The 25,569-nt window shown below is 39.0% G+C and overlaps 1 protein-coding gene across 3 annotated transcripts in view; it reads right to left on the bottom strand.

Annotated features, from left to right (window-relative positions):
* Positions 1-25,569, bottom strand: part of WAC (WW domain containing adaptor with coiled-coil) — a 56,368-nt gene that overhangs the window by 5,761 nt on the left and 25,038 nt on the right. For 2 of the 3 annotated variants that reach the window (XM_072329456.1, XM_072329455.1), the window contains exons 7-12: positions 24,879-25,187; positions 15,290-15,535; positions 13,430-13,552; positions 12,273-12,421; positions 8,874-8,992; positions 1,358-1,544 (exon numbers count right to left, since the gene is read on the bottom strand). In XM_072329456.1, the coding sequence (XP_072185557.1) occupies positions 1,358-1,544; positions 8,874-8,992; positions 12,273-12,421; positions 13,430-13,552; positions 15,290-15,535; positions 24,879-25,187 (1,133 nt within the window). The remainder of the gene's footprint in view (positions 1-1,357; positions 1,545-8,873; positions 8,993-12,272; positions 12,422-13,429; positions 13,553-15,289; positions 15,536-24,878; positions 25,188-25,569) is intronic. The other variant, XM_072329454.1, reaches the window with a different exon arrangement.

Below are 25,569 nucleotides of genomic sequence, written 5' to 3'. Positions count from 1 at the left end.
AGAGATGAGCAGATTTGCAAATTCAAAAGAATGGCCTTTCTCCACAGTTGGCACATTTCTTACATTCTTACCATTTCTTGTCACTGAACTGGGTACATGACTCCAGCTTACTCAGGCGTGACTATTACAAAATGGTCTACTAACACTTTCACGTGATGTAAATACAGTATGTAAACACTCAGCACAATGTTAAGTGAATCCAGCACAGGGTACATGACTCCACAGCATTAGCTGTTTTGCTTTCATTTACTACTGATATTGGAGGGGAAAAAATGACCTAAAAAACCTGTATGAATCTACATTTTCTATGTTGAGAGATATATGCAATTCAGTACATGGTGAAAATAGCCCTGTCAACTTAAATTCTCTGAGCATCAGGACAAAGACACAGCAAGAAATGACTGTACTCATCATTTCCACGTTCCATGGCAATCACGGTTTTACTCAATACAGGTTGCCAATATCTTAAAATCGTATTCAAGAATCAATAGGGGGGGAAAAAAAAGCCAACAAACTAAAAACTCAAAACAGAATCAACAGAAATGGCACTTCTAAGAGTAATCCTGCAAGTTACTTGCCAAAAGCTTCCAGTGTAGACTTGAGGCAGTGTGCAGTTGTACTTCAGAAGACCAAAGATGGGCTAAGTAAGATTGGTATCTGACCTAGACTGCCATATTGGGTTGCATTTGACAGAAAGGACTTCAACTGGACACAATAACCCCTATGGTTTCTTTGAATAATACATTTTAAGTACCTGACATGCATCCGCTTTCCCTATATTGCCACCACGTACTTATAAGAATGACAAATTCTATGGATTTCAGTCTATGGAAAGGGGGGGGAAAAAAAGAAAAAAGCCTTATATCCACTCTTTACAACAACTTGAAAACTGGATTCAACAAAGAAGGTACAGTTCTTTCACTGTGAAGAGCTAACAATGCAGTGACTCAAACTACGGATCGCTCTTCAACAGTTTAACATTGTCACCTAATTCTTCATGTTTTTCACATAAAAATCTTAATAAAAGATCTGTTGAAATTTATGTTGTTCGCAAATTTCAAACGAACTTTGTCAGTAAGAGAAAATATTTACGATGATGACCATTGTTTTATCAGAGAGGATTTCAAAAGCACCAGGACATGAAGCAAGACTGAAAATACTCAGCTAGAAAATAGCCATCAAGCATCAGACCTGGAGATCTGGCCTAACCTCCCACCTTTTCCCTTTTTCTAGCTAAGGAACAGCATGTTTCCCTTAAAGATCTTCTAATTTCCAGAAAAAGCAACGTGGCCAACAAAACAGAGTTTTTACGCTACCCACTGAGCATCCTCTCAAGAAACAGCACAGGTGTACTCACCTGCTTTTCCGCATGGTCTGCAGGCCAGCCTTGAACATGCTTTATAAGGTTTTCATTGAAGTGCGCTGCTAGCGTGGGTGTTAACGAACAAGTGGGTCGTACAGATGGATTCGGTGGTGCAGGTGTTGAATTTGATGCACTAGTGCTAGAGGTATGATTTGGACCTGGTGATGGGCTTCTTTGACTACTGGAAGAAAGTAATTTTAAAAAATAAGGACCTAAAAACATTTGTAAACACAGAGAGAAACTAACACTCAAAGTCCCCTGCTTCCAGCCACATAAAGCATATAAAATCAACAGAAGGTAAATGCTTCTCGTATGTCAAATGTGAAACACTTATCCACAAACCTCTCGGGTTTATGGGAATGGTTTGAGTGCCACGTGGCAGGTTTTCTGGCTGTTGTTCTTTTTTTGTATTGTTTCTTTTCAATCTACCTAACTTAAAGAAATAAAAGCTGTGACTATATTGTAGTGTCACAGTAATTCCCAAGTCCAAAAAGTGCTCTCCCAGTCTAAAAATATAACTGTATGGACTTTGGCAAGTTTAACCATTTACCAGTGCCAAAACACAAATGCCTTAAGTGACAGTTAAATTTTGTACATCCTCACTTTAGGTACCGAAGAGAACAGAAGTAATATAACAGCAGTACATTCTGACTGCTTTACTTGAACATATTCACACTGTAGGTTTTCTGGTGGGTGTGTTAATCGTTTGCTGGAGTTTGTTCACAGAAGCAAAAAAAATAAAAAAATACCATCACAGAATCATAGAATTACCCCGGTTGGAAAAGACCTCGAAGATCATCAGCCTAACCATAGTACCTTAACTAACAACCCTCTGCTAAATCATATCCCTGAGCACCACATCCAAATGGCTCTTAAACACATCCAGTAGGAGTGAAAGACACTCAGTTACTAACTGTATCATATGCCAAATCAAAGGCTCCATATCTGTATTTCACTTTCCTCTTTCACATCTCCATTTCTAAGCAAACCCACTTTCACATTTCAGAACAGTATTCCAATACACAGCAATTCCAAATCTACATTACAGCTATAATAATTTGATCAAAAATGCTGCTATTTTTTTTTTTTCTAAAAAACCCATTAAAGCTGATTTCTGCAGTCTTTTGCCATATACCACATTCACGATTACAATACCTACAAAGTACTCTATAGCCTTCTAGCCACTGCTTCAAGAAACATCAGGGTTTTTGTCGAGATTTTTGTTTCTGTTTTTGTTTCCTTTTTTATTATTATTATTTTTTTAAACCATATTCCCCTAATATTTGCCCTTGCTCAGCTACAGAAAACATTTTTTCCCCTCTGCCTCATTATACTCTGCATGTATGGGATCATATCAAGCTCCTTTCTAAGAATCCCACCTCTCCATAAAAGCCTGCTCCTGTTGCAACATCTAAAAGAGGTGAGGACTTGTAAGATATATCTTTGGCAAACCAATTATGACCGGCTAATCCATAAGGACTGTGTGTGGAAGCCAGGATGTGGATGTGTCTGAAAGCCCAGGTGACAAGGCCAACATGAAGACCATGCTCACACCACATGGATCCAACCTAATCACATCTGCCAGAGCTGCAACTACACAATTTCACCATGTATGGGGTTCATCACTATTCTTCATTTCCACATTTATAAAAACAGACAACTCCGCCACCATCAAAACTGCTTTATTCCCTTTATCAATTGAAGGATCAGAATCATACAACTATTAAGGCTGGAAAAGAATTTCAAGATCATAAAAAGCACAGCCATCCACCTAACACTGCAACATGTCCCTAAGTGTAACATCCACACATCTCTTAAATGCTTCCAGGGATGGTGACTTCCAGCTCCATGAACAGTCAGCTCAATGCCTAACCACCCTTCCCATGCAACCTGAGGTGGCTGCCTTGTATACTACTACCAAGATCTGTCTCTCCCCTGCAAATGCTTCTGTCCAGGTGATCTGATCTTCTAGAAGAACTTTCCCTTCAATGGGCAATAATTCGGGCAGGGAAAGCGTAATAGCCAAAGTTCCAGCACATGCCCTTTTTTACTCCCCTACTGTCTTGCCAAAACAAGGTTTCTGCTTGCTTGTATCCCCTCCCAGTATTCTCCTGATCACTCCCACTGCCCCTCCACTCACAGAGCAGAGCTCTGCTCTTGCATTTTCCTAAGAGGCAGGAGTAGTGCCAGCTAAAGCATGTCAATATAGACAAGGACAGGTCAGGATGACAACAGCCTGCCTCTGTCCACACCAACCTCTTAAGGGAGCAGCAACCTTGAGCACAATAAGAGTCTGCAAATAATTCAAAGAACAACTACTATAACTCAACAAGTAACTCAAAGACTGACACAACATCTTAGCACAGTGCAACTATCTTCACAGTCCACCGCCCAGACTTTTACCCTAATCACTCACTCTTGCAAAGAACAGGAGTTTTCCCAACAGTCTACAAATCAGGTACAGCACACTGCTATACAGCAAAGGCTCTTGCTCCAGAACTTCCTTTGTTGAACCTCGTTCCCTTCAGTGCCCCCAAACTTTTTTAAAAGCTTTAGTATATTAAAAACAATTATGCAGAAAGATTTGGCAAGTAGCACTCTTAGAGTTATATACACAGATCTCCTCCGATTTCAGACAGCAGAAATTGCAAAAATGACATAACTGGAAAAAATACGCATTTCTTTTTGCAATGTATTCTCCTCAGTAATTGGCCTAACCACTTTAAAACCACTTAGAAGTGCAAGCACTTAACATTAGAAACATTCTGCTGATCAGGAAACGTGGCATTTAAATTTTGAAGCTGGAGTTGAAACTAACCAAGAATGTGAAGGGCAAAAGAATGACCAAGAAACAGGTGGGGTTTCCCATCTCTAAGGCAAGGGAATCCAGTAACAAAAGACACGAATAAGGCCAGAATACTTGGTTATTTTATTTGTTTTCATTTTATTTTACTGTTATGGCCTGCTCTCAAGCTCCTCAAGTGCCTGAGTGCATCAGTAGAGTCAAAGCAAGGGAAGTATTAGGCTGCAACAGTGAAATAAGTTAAGAAGCAGTTAAACCAGACAGCGTGCACTCAAGGGTAATGAGGATACTGGCAAGGATGACCAAGATACTATATCATGTTGAAGCATCATGGTGAGAAGTTTCTTGATAATGGGGAGAAAAGTGAATGGTACAGCCATCTTCAGCAAGCACAGGGAGCATGGACGCCACGGCCTGCTGACCTTACCACAGTCACTGCAAAACCTATAGAATAAGTCTTCCTGGAATCCAGTTCCAAATACATTAAAGGCTAAAAAGCAAAATAGAGAGCCAGCATAGATCTGGCAAGGACAGATTACACCAGACCAACCTCAAAGGAAGGGGGAAGCAGTGATGTTGTCTTCAACAAGGCCTTTAACATGGTTTTTCCTCAGTTTTCTTACCATCTAACTCCTCAGTTATCCATGTCTGTATTCATGTGCAAGATAAATTAAAAGCTGACTGGATTGCTGGGCTCAAAGGGCTGAATCAGCAGTACAAAGTCAGCAGTGCAAAGTCCAGGTGAAAGCAAGAAGCTAATGCTGGCCTTTGCTGATCCGCACTCGGGGGGAGGGGTGTCAATACTGTTCAGTGTCTCTATTTACAACACAGATGCTAATCCAGAGTGCATCTTCAATAAGTTTGCAGATCACAGCAAACCGGGAGGAGCAGTCAGAGGGATGGGAATAGGGCAGACAGGAATCAATTTTTAAAGACAAATGCAAAGTCCTGTATTTATGGAATAACCCTTTGCAGCAATGCTGGAATTACCCCACAGAAATCTAAGAGGCTGGACACTGAGTGGGTAGAAAACAGTTTTGCAGAGAAGGAACTGAGGATCCTGGCAGACAAGTTAAATGCAAGTCAGGAATGTATTCCTGTGGCAAAGTCGGCCAAGCACATTCTGGGCTGTATTAGCAAGAACATGGTTGAATACAGCATTCCTTCTCTTTCTTCAGAGCTTGTAAGATACACAGTACCTGGAGTGCTGTGTAGTGGGGAGCTCAAAACCAGGCAAGAAAAGCTGCCATACCAAAGGAATCCAGCAGAGGACCACAGAGCTGATAAGGGGGCTGAAGCACATGCCATGTCAGGAGAAGCTAGAGGAACTGGATTTGTTCTGTCTGGAAAAAAAGAGAGAGGCTGGGAGAAAGAGCTGAAGAATCTTCTTAATATCTTCAGCTATCTACAGGGGGAGCAGATAGAGCCAGACTCCTCCCAGAGAAGCACAGTGATAAGCCAAGAGGCAGAGAAACAAATTGAAAGAATGGGGGAAAAAAAATAATAACAAAATCACTGCAAGAGTAGTCAAACATTCAAAAGGAGATGCTCAGAGCCTGAAAAATCCCCTTCTTCAGAGATACTGTTAAGGTCATTTTGGTTCTCATTTAAATTGGAACTTGGACTAGATCATAACTGGAAATCTCTACCAACTAAATTATTCCATGACTTTATGTATCCATACAGCATCAGCATATAAATGGCTTAGAGAATGGCTGTGTTGACTAAGTAGAACTGACACACGATCTTCAACGTCTATTTAAGCCTCGGTTGCAGTGAAATCAAAGTATCCCTGTGACTTGCCTTCTCATTTATCATCCCAACTTTTGACTCCTACATAATGAGTAGAAATCTCCTCAACATATCACAGTGTTTCAGGGAAATAATTAAAACCTGTGAGCTTCTGAAAAATAAACTAGCATCTTAACTGGGAATAAAACAGACTGTCTTAAAATATCCTAGTACTGCTATGTCAGCAGCAGGGGGAGCTACTAATGCGGCAATGACACAAAACTACTGTTAGGTTTTGTATTGCTTCACTAACACCAAATACCCCCCTTACCTGCTAAATGAATTACAGACTGTCTGTGCCACAAGTAATAAAACGCTTCCAGACAGGATAAAGCATCTGTACACAAACATGGAAACAGGATGGTTGTGAAACACACCACTACAAAATCTTACAGCGTGTAAAAATGGGGAGGAAAGGCATCCCTCCAGCTGGTTTTCATCTTCTAGAGTAAGAGAAAAATATTCCCAGTTCTTTATAATGAGAAACCACTATCCTGACTAATTAATGTGGTACTCATTTAGTTCTATTTTTGAAGTAGTGATAATTTATAGTATGTCTTACAAGTAAGCTAACTGTATGGTGCCTTTTCTTTCAAAATAGCCATTCCAATGTTTCTTAGACAGCACTTTCTCCAAAAAAAAAGGTGAAAATACGTATTAGTTCTGCTTACTTAAGACTTCTGATACTTATCAAAGCAAATGAAATGTAGTTACCAGCTTCTGCACAAAGAACCCATATTTAAACTGACACCCCATAGAAAAGTGATGCCTTCATTGATAAAGCCTCTTTTTGGACCACTTGTTCACAGTTCAGGTTGTTCTGCTGTTTTTCTTTGAACAAAAAGACAAAAGGGAGTCAGACTCGGGAGCATCCCAAATCAGGCTGTTTTCTCCTGCAAAGGAAAAAATTGTTCTACGCTAGTTCAGTCAGAGGAAATCTTTTGGAAATGAGTAAATCTGCATCTCAACTGGTCTATTTCTGTTCAATTCCACAGCACTGGAACCTGTTCCTTAATCATCTTCTGTTTTTTTGCAACTTTCCAAGGAAGTAGAAATGCACAGACTTGTGACAACATATCATTGTCACAAATATACAACCATTTAAGAGACAGGATACCAACTACTAGTCAAGATTTTAGGTGAAAATACTGTGACTGTATCTGATAACAAGCTGCATGCTCTCACCTACTTGTGCACTGTTTCCCTGTGCCTCTCCTACTCAAACAGGGGACATTGCTTCCAGTGTGACCCTTCAGCACTGCAGAGAAGGACCTGGGGGTCCTGATGGATGAGAAACTTAACATGAGCCAGCAGTGTGCTCTTGCAGCTCAGAAAGCAAATGGTACCCTGGGCTCCATCAGGAGACAGGTAGCCAGCAGGGACAGGGAGGTTTGTCCCCTTTCTGCTCTGCTTTTGTGAGGCCCCATGTGAAGTAATATGTCCAGGTATGGAGTCCTCAGTACAAGAAAGACAGAGAGCTGTTGGAAAGGGTCCAGAGAAGGGCCACGAAGATGAACAGGTGGCTGCAGCACCTCCCCTGTGAAGACAGGCTGAGGGAGCTGGGCTTGTTCAGCCTGGAGAAAAGAAGGCTGCGGGGTGATCTCATTGCAGCTTTTCAGTACCTGATGGGAACCTACACCCAGGAGGGGAGTAAACTCTTCGAAAGGGCTGATAATAGCAGGACAAGGGGAAATGGTTTTAAGTTGAAAGAGGGAAGATTTAGGTTGGATGTTAGGGGGAAGTTCTTTACTAGGAGAGTGGTGAGGTCCTGGAACAGGCTGCCCAGGGAGGTTGCGGATACCCTGTCCCTGGAGGTGTTCAAGGCCAGGTCGGACAGGGGCCCTGGGCAACCTGACCTAGTAAACGTGGAAGTCTGGTGGCCCTGCCAGGCAGGGAGGTTGGAGCTTCATGATCCTTGAGGTCCCTTCCAACCTGGGTCATTCTGTGATTCTGACCCAGCTGTATAGCTGTTGGGTCCAATTCAGCTTCCCTTCTCCAGCACAATGCTGATGCCAAGTGCAGGAATGGTTTGTAGAGGCTCAGCAGATCTCTGAAGGTAGCTGGATGTGGGTAGTGCATATATGCCAGAGCAGGAAGTCCTAGAACCTGAAAAGGTGAGGGTATGGAACAGCAGAAAAACACCTACCAAGATGACTTCAGACTGAATCCAACCCACTGCAAATTTGCCTAAGAAAGTATCTATCCCTCTTCAGCAAGATTTCCTATTGGGAAATGGCCATCAACAATGAGCTGATTAGGAGCTGTTCTCTACTCCTTAAAAAAAAAAAGTTTACTTCCCTTACCAAAAAGATACAGTTGGTTGCAAAATATCAGTTTATCACTGGTACTACTACTAAGAAAGAATCAAACAGCAATACCCGTAATTACTAGATGCTGAAGCTGATACACTGTGTGATTGTTCCACCCACAGAAGAATGCAAGTTTTAGGTTACACATCTGACAAAGATCAGAATGAAGTTTAAGGCAGCCAACACTAGACAAAAGCTCTCAATGATTTAAAAAACAAAACAACAACAAATTACACTACAAAAGGACATCACCACCACCTAACACTAAGCCAATCACACAGTTAAATCTTTTAACTACACAGAAAATAAAAATGTCTAAACTCAGAATCAGAACACAAGGAATAACTTCTAGAATTGACTCCTGAGCAACAGGTCAGAAATAAGAATTTCGTTTTGCTTCTGTGAACACAACTCTGAGAAGTCCAAATGCAGAGAGCCTACCACATGAGATCTGTAACAAACACATGTTGGACACTTCCTCCCAGCTGCTGTAGAGTTAAATTGTTCAATAAAGAAGGCAAGAAAAATCCACAAACTGCAATGCATTTCACACACAATGGATTCAGATCAGAAACACAAGACAGTACAGAGAAGTATTTCAACATACCTTGAGCGCTGAAGACTTCGAGGTGAGGCAGGTTCGTGACCTGCCTGCTTGTCAGCTATTACCGGCTGCTGAGGTGCTGACTGTGAGGCTGGTCCTTGTTTCACTCCTGGAGTAGCAACCTGAGAAGTTCAAAACTTTCATTAGGTTTCCTGCACAGTAACTATCAGAAAAACAGGGGAGTTACATCTTAACACTGATGGAAGTTTCTCTTCAAGTGGTTCTGTTTGTTCGCTTACTGTGTATTTCTGAGCTACAATAAGATGAAAAAAAGAACTGTAACTTATGACTGTATGCTCAAGTTACAGTATCTGGAGGTCAAGTTTCTTTCTCCTCCCATATGTGCAACCCATGTCCTTTTTAAAGAAGGTGCAAGAGAGGAAGTGGCTGCAAAATCTACCCATCTGCCTTCCTCCTGAAAAATCAAACTAATAATTTTAAGAAATAGGGAGGGAGAAAAACAGATTCTAGAGATCCATATAGACAATAATGCAAGTCAGGGCATCTGTCTGGCATTTGCTGACACCAAGATGGTGTGGATTACCAGCTCATGGTTATCAGAACCTCCAGATATTCTCTCAGTTTCAGGAACAGACATCAGTGAAACAAACCAGACAGTCACTGTTAAAATAAATTCAGGATACAAATTCATTTATTTAAATACAAGCAAAACACTAATGCAATCTCAAACCTATGTCCAAGAGAAAAATCTACCTTTTAATATTATCACAAAAAGCCAAAACAGTCCGAATAGCAGACTGGTAAAGAAAAATCAACATTACTGTAAGAATACTCAGCGATCACCTCAGCTGAAATCAGTAGAACTATACAGCTAAGGGAGATGGAATAGTAGTAATTGATACACTGATTTCTGAGAAGACCCAATATCTTCATGAAACATGCAACACAGAAAACTTTGTCATCTATATTTTGCTTACCCCGTTAATAGACATAACTACTGAAGTTGTTCTAACACAAGAAATATTTTCAAAAGGACATTTAGTAAGAGATAGCACCATCACCTTTCAGATCTAAAGTGAGATACTAACCAGCTCCTTAACTAGTAAAAAGAAATAAAATACAATTTTAAAATGATTGTAAGAAAAAAAAAAAAAAAAGATTCATGGGGGGGAGGGGAAAAAGCACTATTAAAGAAGCTGCAAATCCTTTTAGCTATTCCATATTTCCCACACACTTCTCCAGGCAGACACACCAACTTCAGTTTAAAAGCAGTATGACGTCTGTGTAGCCCTAAGGAACAAGCCTGATTGTGCAACCCATATAACATTGACTCCAGAGTCAGCCAACATAACTGCCCATGTAGCACCAGGCCCTGCTTGCATGGTACCACTTCAGCTCTACCAACATCTACTGCACAGACGCACCTACACCAACCAGCCTGCGTTCTGGAACAGTGTCCTGGCACAGCACCACATCTGGACTGACTTACATCAAGTTCTAAGAGCAAGATAAACTAGCCTGACTGAAAAATCCCAACTACTAAAACAGGCTCCCGTTGGAGCTATAACCAAAGTTTGCATCTTGATACCAATTGCCAGAACATAATTACGTGACTACAACAAACATCAAGAAAGCTCTTACTGAACTGGTAAAGTTATCTGTCGCTGAACCAGAATTTGCTACTTCTGGGACTAAAAGCTCACATTAATATTTCAACAGCTTTGCTGCTAGCACCAAACCTCAAAAAGGCTCATGTTGTCAATCATTGTTACTAACTCTTAGAAGATCTGTTAAAGTTACTCAAGGTGTTACCTTAATCTGGTAACCTTAGTACTGCTTATATCCCAGAGTAGTAGGACTTGAAACTTTTTCACAAAACTTGTCATGTATACAATACATACAACACACACAAAACACCAGACTGTTTGAAAGAAAACTGGATTAAAATCAAACAACTTCAATTTACACACCCCAGCATTCTCACCAAAACAGAGATAAGAGTTGAAGAAGAATTTATATATGTACACCAATAAAACATACAATACCCTATATCAGAAAAGGTGAAAACCTTCCTGCCGAGTCACTACAGGTAATCACGAAACCCAGCCAGGAAGAAGATATCATCATAGCAAATGAAGCATAAAATTACTGACACTTCTACCACTCCATCCCGGAGCGGCACCACTGCTACAGCTACGACTCAGACCAACTCCTCTCAAACCTCAAAACAACAACAGAAACCTGCACAATAATAACTATTATTTTTCTTATCCTAGGATTTGAAAACACCACACATGCTGTTCCCTTCTAAGCTGTAAGTCTGCTATATGATCATTTCAGTACTCATTGGTTAGATATCAGATGTGACCACACAGACTCAAGATGCTATCCAAGGACAGAACCAAAGACAAGCAGAAGGATTTGTACACACTGGGCTTTCACAAATCATTGCCAATCACAAAAAACACCTGTGGGAATAACTGGTTTTCTTTATACCCATGAAGCAACTCAAGCATAAGAAAATAAAGTGTTTAAATTCAAATAAGGAATGCAATTTTTCCTCTTGAAGATAGAAGCATTTCTTTTAGGCCTTCAGGCTGTAAGAGGACCTCTTCCTAATAGAAATTCCAAAGAAAGGTATCTTCGCTAAATGCAGGGATGAAGATGGGCAGAAAACAGATTTTAGGAGGAAGAAAAAAAGCCACACAAAATCTGTTCACATCCCAAAACCTACAGCCATGCTTCTTACACTGATAATATGCTACACATGGCATCCAACTGCTTCTTAACCTTCCTACACTATTCACAGTAAGACACATTACTACCTTTGAGCAGTGAACAAGAGGAAATGACAGAAAGAAAAAAAGACAGCTTTTTCTTCTTTCACATGTCCATCCCGCCTCTAGAAAGAACCTGCCACTAATCCAATTAAGAAGTTCAGAAAGAACAAAGGTAGAGGGAGTAGGGAGGAAAAGGAAATGATGTTATTGACCTTGTAAACACCTAGAATCAAATCTGAGACTGCACCAGGGGAAACTCAATTTGTTAAGAGCTTTTTTCTCAATCTAGCAAACATATATTGGCTAAACTATGAAGAACTGCTCACTTTGTAGAAAGTTTTTGTTTTCTTTTGAATATGCTACAAAACTGATCTCTTAGTAATATTTCCAGACACTACTACTGCATATGATAGTATCTTAAGCAAGCACAAGATCTTCTTCAATAAACAAAAAAGTATATTGCAAAATCATGCCAGAGCTGTACTCAGAAAACACAGCTGATCACAGTTGCTTCTAATTGTTTCCATTTCTACTGAGAAAGATAACGTGTCCATTATCATCCTACATGTAACAGTTAGTACCTGGAATATGCAGCATTAATACTTACTATTACCTTGAGTGGTTTCTCACTGCAGTATGGCACAAATCAAAAGGAACTTACCTTCTGCTGTGATGATACTGGTGGTGTAGTCATCAAAGGCTTAAGTGGAACGGTGTTAGTCTGAGGCGTGCTTATTCTGGGAGATACATATGATCTTGGTGATGAGGCATCAGATGTTAAAGACATTGGAGACTGATTAGATGGCTGAGCTGTGAAGAAGAACATTTTCCTTTTATAAAACCATATCTCAATGTGAAATAGATTTTCTCCCAGTGCTTCACAGTATTGTGTATTAGATATTACACAATCAGATTCTATTTGAAACAAAGAGGGGGATGAACAACTGGAACAATTAAATGTTCAACAACAACTTCAGCTAAAGATTTGTATTTTCCCCACCATTCATTTCTAAAACCTGGCAGAAGGGGAAAGCAAGGAAGAGGCCTTTGTACAATGCCTTTTTACGCTTGAAGAGATTAAATTAGTTGCACTTGTGATTTCTATTTCAGAGAGCTCAACTGAATTTAACTGAGAGAATGCACAGACACTATACTTAGAAATGTGTTCATTCATTCTAAGCATCTAATTACAAAACAAACAAATAAAACAACCAAGAACTCATATTTTAAAAGTTACTACTTGTATAATACTGCTTATCTACTCAGTACAAACCCTGCATTTATTGTTTTGGTTTAGTTTTTAGCTTTACTAAGTTACAAACCATAAGGTACTAAGGATATCTGAAGTAATACCATGCCTGGAAGCTGAAAATTACTTAACAAAAATCTACAGATAACATGAGATAGAATTAACTCACTTTCCAGAATTCAAGGCCTGCCTCAATTGTCACAGCTGCACAGTGTTACAAAATGACATTCAAACACAGAAGGGTTATGTTTAATATAATAAAAAACATTAAGTCTTATGAAGGTTCAGAATAAACCTGCACATTTCACATTGCTCGTATTAAATTAGTTAATACACAAAGAAAACAACAAAAGGCAAGATAGCAGTACATTTATTTTGTTACTTGCCAGCTTGCGGTTCCCTGAGTAAAGGTATCTTATCATACCTTTGGAAAAAGAAGTCATTCGACATACTCTACATCGTGCGACCAAAGATATGAGACAGCTTCTTAAAGTTTCAGTTACATCAGCCTTTATCAAATACAACCTCACTTCTTTACACAAGTAAAAAAAAAACATAACTTTAAATACCTTGCGTAGACAGTTGTGCTGCTTGAGAAATTAGGGAAGTGATATTGAAAGCAGATGGTCCAGCAGTGAGAATTTTATGGAGTATAGACTGCAGAGAGGCTTGTGTCACAGCTGCTGTTAGAACTAAAAGCAAACGTTACATTTTACTGATGAGTCTAGAACGAAAATTTAAACTGTTAAACGTATTTAGCCAATCTGAAACTGCTTTTCTGTTATTTTTCCCCCACACCCATGACAGACCAGAGAGCCACATGATCAATGACATAAATTCATCTCCTGAATGCTTGGCATGTTTAACCAAGCCCTTTATTTAGTGGTTTAAGACAATCATTGAAAAAAGATAAAAATCTTTTAGAAACTAAGTTCAACTCTTCAGCTTAATCTTATGGATTAATTATAATTCTTATAAATAAAGAAAACATTTATTCAATTTATTATTAGAGTAAATAAGAATATTTTTTATAAAATGACTATAACTTTAAAAATAGGAATAGTAATGAAGAAATAAACCAGCATCACTTCAGCACACTAAAAGAGGTTTGAGGAAGGTAGGGGTAAACACTATTCCCAATTCAAGAAATGCTAATACTTAAAATACCAATTACAGGGGAAAAGAAACTTCCTGCTCGAGAAAAAAGGAGATGTTTTTCATGTTAAAAACCCCAAAGCTCTCATTTTTCTCTTCATTATGTGCATGATGAGGGTAGCCCCACTGAGCAAGGTGAAGTCACAGTGCCCATCTGCATGTCAGCCAGGCTCTCATGCTATCACAGCAGTACTGAACACAGATGCTGCTCAAGTACACCCAAAGAAGAAGACTGGGAATTTAAGTCATTGACTTTCCAGTAGAATACAGCAGGATACATAATAGGACCTGTCATTTTTCAACCCAAACATAATTCTCCTACTTTTTCAGTCCAACCTTATACAAATAAGGGTTTTTAAAGCTCCTCCCAGCACAGGAAAAAAAAATAGATAATAACCCACTGGACTACTGATGAAACCATAATATTTGTTGATTAAAAGGAAACCAACTGAGATGTTTTACCACAGAAATTATTGTTATGTAAAAATTCCCAAGTTCAAAGTAAAATTTGAGCATTTTCATTGTTCACACTTCTAAAAGGTTAAAGATCTCTGGGCACAACACGCAAATCTTTTGCCTTCTATTTAAATTGATGATCAGTGAAGAACAAATTGAAACAAAAAACCCACTGCACAACATTTCCTCTTTTAATGAACTGCCACGCACAGAAATCCCAGTAGATAAAACAACACTCAAAATACACCAACTCCACCTGTTCCTGCAATAAAAGGCACGACACCTCATTGTACAAATTCTTCTAACAAACAAAGCCTATCCAGCAAAAATGGATCAGATGCACTAAATTTAGCTCACCAGCAAAATTACTGACACACCATCTTACTCAGTGAGACCAACATATTCTGTTAAACAAAAAAGTTGATAAGCAACAAGACTCCAAAAGCTCTAGAAGTTTGGGTATTTGCAAGCACTACTAGCAGGGCAGCTCAAACTACAGAAAACGAAGAACACTGCATGAAATCAACACGTGAAAAACTAACTAAACTTTGGGCAAGAGAACACATATAATGATACATCCCTGGCCTCAGTGAAAACCACTCAGGTACATCAGAATTCACAAGCATACTCATCTTAAACATCATCTGACTATTTTTAAAAGGCTGAACAGAAAAACAAGGTAACTAACAACCCTTACTATGGGTAGGGATTTATTTACTTGTCATTTCAGGTAACAGTAGAATTTACTACAATTTAACCCCCTACAGAGTACTAATGTGCATCAATAAAGGATAACATCAACTTTAAAGAATCCTTACCTTCATTGATTTTGGATATATCTACGCTAGAATTATTAAGCTGCAATGTGGCTTGCAGAGCAGGCAGCAACTGTCGAAGGAGATTTGGGTCCTGAAGTAATGGAGGAATTGGTGACTGTGGGACAGGTGAGACAGGAACTGTAGGAGCTGATGAAGCAGGTGCAGAAGCTGGATTCAGTCCAGAAGCAGAAGATGTGGAAGGAGTTGTGCAAGAATGGGATACAGTCTTGTCCACGGATGTAGACTCTAAATGGAAGGCAAAGAATAATTTTCATATGCCTCAATACAGCCTCATTACTCCTCACTAGTAAAATATTCAGATTAAATTCAGGAGATCAAACTCTTAAATATCATTATAAGAAAAGAAGATGCATACAAAAATTCACGCAACAAAAACTGAAGGTACCTGATAGTGTCATTTGGGTTGTATTAGGTACACACTCAGAAACACTTTTACTTCAAAGAACTGGATGGAATGCTGCCAACATAACAAATGCTTTCTACCCACCCCCAATATATTCTGAATTACTGTGACAAATTTAAGCCCAAAATTTCTCATTAATGCTCTCTTCAGCAGTACATATTCTCCTGGGATAAGCTTTTACCCACCACTCCAAACTTCCTTTGGAAGATATACAGTGACAACAAGCATTAAAATTCCATGGACTCCCAGACTGGTTAATATGTCAGAATTAGACGGAGTGAGACATACTTCATTTACTCAGAAACCAGATTTCAAAAGCTACGAATGAAAGACCAAGCCTGTCATGTACAACTCAGCTACAGTGCTCAGGATTACAGTTAGGATGATAAATTGTACTAGAAATTTAAAACAAGAGCTGTTAGCATCCCCACTGCACAGGAGAAAAACAACTGAACATGTACCTACCCATAATTAATTTCAAACTCATCAGTTTCTTCTCAAACATCAAGATCTATTTCCTTTACTCTCTTATTCTCTTTTTTGTAAGTAATTGCTTATATACTTGCTTAGTGCTTAAGTTATTCGTTATACTGTACAAATTATTAAGTTAAATTGGGCTTAATTAGAAGAAAAATACCATGATACAGTCTGAATTCCTCAAAAAAAAAAAAAAGTTTTAAATTTGACTTCCAGTTAGTATGAAAGTCTCTCCTGCATTCCAGTGCCGTAAGAAACTCCTGCACTGAAAGTATTTCCACTTACTATGAGTATAGAGTCTCTTCAAATACCCTTCCTTTTAGAAGCCTGGATCACTGCTTCAATTCCTGCTTCCCATTCTCTCACTCCCTTTCAACTCCACCTGAGGTCTCCACCCCCAGGTTGTCAGATCAGTGTTCCTATAGTACCAAACAGCCCAGACAAAGAGTGTAAAGATGATCCAAGATCTCACTTACAGTGCTTGCACACAATACTGAAAACCTGGATTGTAAACCCACCTCAGATTAGGGAGAGAACATCAACTCAGACATTCCACACTTCAGGTAAAAAAAATCCAAGTGAAAGCTAAAGTAACTGGGAGGGAAACTCGCACTCTAAACATTTCCTGTTTGGTTGGTTGGTTGGTTTTTCTTTTGGAGAGATATTAAAGGTAAAGAGAGGTTGACTTCTATTAGAGAAGAAAAATCAAAAGGTCTTGTTTCATTCTACCGCTTGAGAATAAAGTATCAAGCAATTCCTAGCAGCTGTTATTTTCTGACAGCCTTAATTACAAGTTTTGACTTTGATTCTAGATTGGAGAAAAACCCTAAAAAGAATTTAAAAGAAAGACTGAAGTGAGCATCGATATGTAAGTCCCATGAGGTTATACTTCTCAGTTAAAACGAAAAAGAAGAAAGAAAAAATACTGGAACTGGAAATAGCTTTGTTGCTAATTAACTGAGAATACTAGAAGAAATGCTAAAGAACTCCAATTTGACTGCTTGTAAGGATGTGACGTGAAGGTCAGGGCACACAGACACAGCCTGATCTTTCAGGCAAGCTTCTAACAAAGACGCAGCCTTGTGTAGTTACAAACACATCGGGACAAAAGGTTGATTTTATTGTATTTGTAAAGGGAACTGGTTATTTGGCCAGGAGCTTTCCTAAGAAGAACTTAAAACCTGAAATAACACAAAGGGACAAGAAGCGTTACAAAGACTGAAGAGAAAAAAAGAAGTAGTTAAAAAAACTTGATCCATTTTTCAGTAACGTGACCAGGAAAACCAACCATGTACCAGCCCTCCCCATGGATGCACCCAGTCAGCAGTCTGCTGCAGAAACATTACATACAAAATCTTACAATGCTAAGGTGTGCCAAGTTAGTTTAGCAAAATTACAGGAATTCAAGATACATCAAGTAAGCAAGAATCTTCTCACACTATAATGTTTGAACAGAACCTTTATCTATCATATACACGCAGCGGCAGACAAACGCAAGGGAACTCATCAGAATGGGGTTGGTCAGTGCTTCTAAATCTTTCACCCCGTGACTCTGAGAACCTCTGGAGGAGGGAAGGGGATGAGGGTGGTTGTGACAACCCTAATTTAAAAAGAAACAAAACACTCCAAGAAGAACAGAAAATCAACCAACTGAAACCCAACCAAACACCCAAGCAACTACCAAGACTAACAGCGAGATGTAGCGAAGACTTCTTCACAGTTAGATTGAGTTCTCTTAGCATTGGATCAGAACAACCACATTTCTGTACAACCAGTGGTTTAAAGACGAAATTAACTGCTTTAAGCGAGGGAAAAGCTCTCTAATATACTATTAATTTACATTAGCAGTTCCAGAGCTTCAAACCACACTGCCACAGCAAACAGTTCCAAGTATCTTTCACTCATGCTGTACACCAAAAAAAACACCGGAATTAAAGGCAAAGTTGAATGAGTAACGCAGTGGAGACAAACCTTCAATGAGTTCTGGATATTTGCTCATTTCTTCTCCAGAAGGACTCAGAATTTGTCATACAAAAACACTGAATGCCAGGGAACCTTCAGAAGTACTTAAGTTTGGGAGAACTTCTCCACTATGAGAATACTAACCAAAATGACACAATCAAACTGATTCCTTTTGGACAATATGGAAACACTGTTCAGCAATTGTACTATTGTAGAAGTTTTACATTTGTGTTAAAACACGTCTCTGAAGACAGAATTTCTGTACCATCACATGAATTAAACGCCTTGAGAAAATGATGTGGGAAAAAAAAGTTCATGGCCAACACTAACATTGCCAGCTTTTGAGATTGTTAACCCTACAAAAACAGCAGCCTAGATGTAACAGAGGAGTACATCTCTGTGTTCATAACCATCTAAATGTGCATAGAATAAAGGGCACAAAGTGTTTCTGCCAAATCAGAATTGAGAAAGGCATGCTCTGTGAAAGCATTTGTCCTTTTCAAGCAGCCTGAAAAGCCATTTTCTTTTGTACAATGGGAAAATTTTTCATGACGAAACCCTACATGCTAAAAAAACCCTGAAATAGGGGCCATTTCTGTAAAAATGTGTTTTTTGTTACCTTAATTTGGAATTATATTATATTTGGAATTACACAGACCTGTAACTCTCATTTCAGATCTCAACCATCACAAAACGCATCTGAAGAGAACACAATACAGAGAATGTTTCCATTTCTTTACAAACATCAGTCAGTTTCACAGCTCTGATACACTGGTCTGTACCTGAATCAAAACAAGACCTTAATCATAAACAAGCTATGTGCAGTATTGCTGCAAAATAAGGACTCTTATTCTAATCTAGAACGACAGCCATTTATAAATCTGCTTTTAACTACTAATACATCAAACACAGATTAACTCTGAACCTAAGCATATTTTTACAAGCAGAAAATGCAAACCTTGTGTCTGCTAGAAGTATTCTTAGATAGTAGAAAGATCTACTGCATTGCAAGGCCTGTAAAAGTATTAGATAACGATGAGCTAAAACTGCCTGGCATTAGACAGAATAATTCTGCAGTCCCTTCATTGTCAACACCAACTTCCTAACAAATACTAGGCAAATGACCCTAACATCACATACAATGTCAGCTACTATCATTTAATAGTTTCATTTGGGACTTTATAATTAAAACATCTGAATAAGAATTAAAACCAAGAGCACAATATCTACTGTTATCTTTTCCCTTGTTGAAGGTTTCATTACTTTAGCTCTTCCTTTAAGGTCACCATTCCAAAACAAAGCAAAAAACACCACCAAGGAGGGAAGAACCTTTTGACTTCAAGAGCTTTGAAGAAGACTTCTAAAAGAAAAAACCCATCAATTCACTTTGTTGTAACAATATGAAACATGCAGTGTGCTTTCTGAAATAAAGCAGCAAACAAACCAACAATGATTAGATAAAGCCCACATACACCTTGACACCAAAACAAGCTTCTGAACAACGAGGCTGAGAGGTGAAGCTGTCCAAAGAAACAGGAAAACAAACTAGATGGCAAAGAAAAACCAATTAAGCTTGGAGCTTAACTTACAGCCACATGAAGAGCTTAGTAGTGGCTATACAGTAGAATGTAGCATTTTTAAAGACAACCATCATTAGTAAAGGGTTTTATGTTTATAATTACTCTACTGGACTGTGACCTGTGACCACATCTCTTAGCATAAAAGGAGACAAGCACGAGACATAAGGCAGTATTCCCTGTGACAAGAACTAATACAACAAAGGTGATCCTTGCTGCAGGTTTCACAAAGGGGCAGCTGAAAGTAAGTAACTGGAAGCCACTGCTTGTCCCTGAAAAGTCATCTCCAGTTGGAGCTGAAACATTCCAATGGGTATTCCAAAGCAGTGTGGATTCTTAAACAAAAAGGACAAGAGATCCCTTCAGACAAATATGGCAGATTAATTTTGGCGACTGCACCACAGAGTTCTCCAACGACAGCCTAGGGACAAGAAGGCAAACACTTCTATTCTCAAAGTTGGAGGCAGTAAATTAAAACACTGCTGAATCTTGCTGTCATTAATCATGGCCCCTTCACAACAGTACTATGTTGCTCCTCAGCGAAGTAGGACCCAGTGTATCTCATTCTGAGACATACTTTCAGCATACAATGCTTCAGATGAAAAGCAGCTTATCAGACCAGGGTTAATGCACAGGTGAAGACCCTGTCTCACCAGAGGCCTCCCCAGCTCCTCAGCCACATTCCCATCTGTGCCTGCAGCACTCTTCCTTCCCTTTTCTGCTATTGCTGAGCTGTCCAGGCTCAGCTTTCCCAGGGGAAAAAGGGAGATGAGAGAATGGATTTTTTTGCTCGCCAACTTCTCTCCCAGTCCTCTGCCTGACAACCCACAGGCTGGTATTCTGTAAACATCAAGTAGCTTCACAAGACTGTTGTAGGTATCTGCTTCTTATTCTGTCACATATATAAGATTTATTTCAAAGGTTTTTATTATTTAAATGACATGGAAATTTCCCACTTAGGGCTGACCCCGCATAATTTCCAAATTATTAATGTGACCCCTGAAGTATTCCAATTAGCTCTTCCTATTAAGTTTTGTTTTGAACAGTAGAACAAAATGCACTCAAAGTCCTCTGAATTCAGCACTTCATCCTTGCTCACTCAGCACACTGCGAGCTGGCCTTAGATCTCTGCTCAGTTAGAAACAATCACACGTGCCCTCAGTGTGCTCACCACGGGAGGGAAACACCATCACAAAATGTTCAGAAAACCCATGCCTCGTTGCCCCATAAAGCTTGCTGCTGCTCTATTAATTAGGCTCACCAAACTACTTGATTTAATGCTAATGACTAAGAACTGTAACACATTCACCTGAAGTACTCATGTGTACAGTCTAATGGAGTGTTTTCCACCAAGTTCTCTGTGCAGTGTGAGTCACACTGAGCTTTTTAATTCAATTTCACCTATGAAGGACATGAAGCTATAGCAAGATACATCGATATTTTAAGAAGATGCATTTCGAAAACGTTTGGACAAATGCAACAGCAACAGTAACTGGGCTCTCGACTGTGCTCAAAACCTCTGAGAAACAAAAAACCTCCAACCTGTACTCTACTCATGTTGAATCACTGCAGTGTTGGAGCAGTTTTTGTATTTTTAGCTTTATTGACAAAATGAATGTAACAGCAATGCTGAGCAAACAAGTACGAAATAAGGAAAGTAACCTCCAACAGTCCCACTAATGTAATTTTTGCAACCACTGTATGAACTGAGCAATAAACTTAGAACTGCAGAACTCGGCCGAAGAAGATGCAGTGATCTCAGGAGCCATGTTAATAACTGACCACTGAAGTCTAGGAAGTGTTACAAGTACAAAACAACAGGTGAGGAAAGAAGGAAGCAGCTCAGCTACCACTGACCAACCACTTCAAGCTGGCAGCATCAGCAGCACAACCCACACAACCACCGGCCATCCTGCTGAATTCTGCTGGAGGGTTTTCACAGTACTGCTGCACTAGAAACAGAAGTGCTGCTTGATGGGACTTGGAGGAAAGGTGTGAGAAGTACCCAATGGATAGACACGCTGTTAAGATACGGACAGTACAACATTTCATTCAATAAGTGGATAAGAGACACGAAAATATGTGATGTGCCCTACAGATAAAGCAGCCAAAAAGTAGGAAACGCAACCGCACACTTTACCTGCATAAAGCACTCACAGTGAGCACAAACAGAAGCAGCAGATTCTGACTGGAACATTCAAATCAAAGGGTAGAGGTCAAATAGTTCCCCAGGAACTCTCCACTACTGCCAGCCATGAGGGCAGAGGACTACTGCTAACAGCTGAGCTAGAGTTCAGCCTGGGATTTTATTCAATCTCCTTGTGGGACTACAACATACCCCTGCAGCAAAAGAGATTGAGCTGAAAGAAGCGTTGTTGGTTTTTGGAGATGTTGTTTTATTTTTCATAACTATTACTGCATTTTTAAAAATACACACTATAACATAACTATTAAAACAGTGGTATATATATGGCATATGCCAGATGGCATATGGCCACCGGCAACACAATGACAAGAAGTGAGAATTAATTTAGGCAAGTTACTGCATGTATTATTCAGTCATTTGGACCAAAGTCCTTTAACATGCAATGCTAAAAGACAGCTTTACCTCTTCTTAGAGAGGGAGAGGGATGGTACAGCAGTACAACTAGAGAACAGGGAGAACAACAACAACGACAAAGGAAAAAAATATATATATAAAAATCAAAGGCTGTTTCCTTTACTACCATAAAAACAAACCTCCGTAACTATTTTCCTGTTCTACAAAGACACTTTTAGGAGGTTGTTTAAACTGTGACAGGGTGAGATTTTCTTCATTTTGTACAACAAAACAGCATGTCTACAACACTACAGGTTCACAGCCGCACCTGGGAGAGTGAGTAACAAAGGAAAGCTATACAGAACCACTGCAGTGTACAATAGTTTACTCCCTCTGTTAAAATACACAAGGTTCTACGGATATTACACTGGTCAAAAACGAGCCTTAATAAACACAAAGCAAGAAAAAGGCAAGACTACTGAGCATACCCTATGAACAACCTTTTATCATAACACAAATGAGTTTTTCTGTTTCTGAAGGAGAAAATTCAAGCAAAACATCAAAATTCACACAGAACTTTTCGAAGTCTATCTTCCTTCTACTCTAATTCAACTGCTTACTAACTTTAAAACTGTGACTCACCCTGCCTGAAGTTCCCAAAGTGCTGTATTTGCTCATACTTTATTGTCATAAAGCAGTCACATCAACTACCCATCATTATGGAATCTATCCATTTCATTCCTATAAGCTTAAACAGCCCCTATATAGGAAAACAGAAATTACATTATTGATAAAGAAGCATCTAAGTTAACACGGATTCTAAGGTAAGATTCATAGTGTCAAGACTGCTCTACACAGTCATCTCTACTGTACGTACCCAACTGTATGCGCTAAGTTCTCAAACGTCACTTCTAAGAAATCCCAGAACCACCTGACAATGTTTCTAGCAGTTGTCCCAATGGGAAATCCATTCAGTTCCAGCAAGGCTCAGTTGCTCAGTTTAACTTGAAGCAACTAATAAAGGTATGCAGTAAACAGGAAAAGAATATCCAGTTTGAAGTCCAATTGGACACCAAACAGGAATGGAATATGCAAGAATGGAGTAACAAAGGGTTTCTTTAAGAACATTTTATAGATAGCAATGGAAAGAAAGAGGTTATCCTTAATATTAGGAAAAAATATTCTCAAAGAGTGGTGAGGCATTGCCAAAGGCTGCTGGGGAAAGTGGTTGAAGTCATCATCATTGGAGATTTTCAAGAAAAGGTTAGATGTGGCACTGAGGGACACAGTTTGTGGGCATGGCAGTGTTAGGTTGATGGCTGGACTGGATGACCTCAGCATTCTTGTCCAATCTTAATTATTTTGTGAGTCTAAGGAGAGAATATTTCACATGCATGATTTGCACTGTCAGTGTTTAAGAAGAGTGTATCAAACTGCACTCAATGCAGAGACTTAGCAGCTAATTTCTTGGTGTTCTGCTCAAGAACCACATGAAAACCAGCACACCATCCTTCGTGCTTTACAATGTTGAATAGAAAAGGACTTGCCTCTGTTACTCTATATTTACCATCAACACTCACATTCCCAGATAATGTGAAAACTGCCCAAGATATCACGAAAAACAGGAAAATCCTTCATGTACAATTTTCTTACACTGCTAGAAATGTTACCATTGGGAATTTTTGGATAGCCAGGAGAATTTCCAACTAAAAGCTGGAATTCTTTAATAAAGAAAACTAGAAGGCAAGAAAACAAATGCAGAGTGTAAGACCAACATCAGACCTGAGTCGCGATGTGCTTTTCAGGACCGTATTACTCTTTCTTAATTGACATACTTACAAATTTCAGTATCTTTCCAAAATGAATCCAGTGTCACAACAGTTCAGTAATACTTTATATTAAAACCAGAATTCTTATTAAAAAATATTTTTTCCCCACTCCCCAAACCTCCAAAACACCTTTTTCTAACAAAATGTTACTCATTTGAATGAGCTCAGCTCTATCAAAGTACCACTTCCCCATCCTCTCAATCTTCTTTAGCTCTTCTTCCCTAATAACGAGTTAAATCCAATCAACATGTAGATTTTTTAAGGTCACAAACACTGCACGAAGTCCTGATCTTTGTTTGATGATTCTAAAAGTTTCTGGCACACAGAAATACAAACTTTCAGAGACCTTTGAGCAGCTGTTAAAAACATACAAACTTTGTAGCTTTCTGTATGAATGGCACTTCCAGTTTGACACTGGCATTCCAAGCCGTAAGAGCAGTAAAAATATAATTGTCCAAAATGACTTTCAGTGTAGCTACGTTTGCTAAGAACTCAAAAAATGGCAAACATCCAAAACAACATGAGGCAAGAAAAAAAATCTGAATGCATTACTAAAAGATGAATTAAAATAACAATCTGCAGAATAAGCCAGTAAACAGTAAATACTACAATATGTATTTAAAATTGTGGAAGAAGTAGTAAGCCCATCAAAATGCTAACTGGGCTCTAAGCACTCACAATCAACATAAGAAGTACATTTAAGTTCTGGAAGTAACAATGAACCAGCAAAGCAAATGAAATACATGGTTTTAAAAACTACAAGGAATTTTATTAGACGTACCTTTTCTCTCTGTTTTCTGTGAAGGGATGGAAGATGCAGATGTAGGCAGTTTTGATAAAGTAGATGCTCCATTAGCATCAAAGGATTTCTTTGGCTGGTGATCAGATTGTAGAGAAAATGGACTAGGAGGAACAGTGCTTGGGGTAGCAGTTGGATGAACCACTGGTTTGATGGGATGCTGTACTGGAGTAGAACTACTGTGAGTCTCTGCCCTGGGCAGTCTGTAGTCTCTGTCATTGTGCCTGCTTGTTTGAGACAAAATATTCTGTGGGAGCATACTACTGGCGTCACTGGAATGCTTGTCTTCCACTTTTTTCAAGATTCCCCAAGTAATGTTGCAATAAGAAAAAAAAAGAAGATTAAATTAGAAATGTCTCTAAGATTACAGTAACAATGATCAATATAGCTGCACATCAATAACTAGAGCTGACCAAACTTCTTATGTTTAAAACAAAACAAAAAAAAACAAACAAAAAACAACCTCAAGTAGATCAGCATCAAAAAAGGCAAAATTCAATTTTACTCACTGACAAAATGCATTTTCTCTGACCTTTGCTCGATTTAGAGTTCCAGTTAAGCACTGTGTTTTGATGAAAGGTTGCTTTATAATGAGCGTTATGGTCAAAGTTAACTTTTGAAGTTCCTAAAAAATCTAAATAAAATCTATTATTTCCACTTGTCTTTAGCATGA

Source organism: Excalfactoria chinensis, chromosome 2 (assembly GCF_039878825.1).
Source record: "Excalfactoria chinensis isolate bCotChi1 chromosome 2, bCotChi1.hap2, whole genome shotgun sequence".
NCBI lineage: Eukaryota > Metazoa > Chordata > Aves > Galliformes > Phasianidae > Excalfactoria > Excalfactoria chinensis.
Note: the sequence above shows the minus strand (reverse complement) of the source record. Positions and strands in the feature narration are given on the sequence as shown.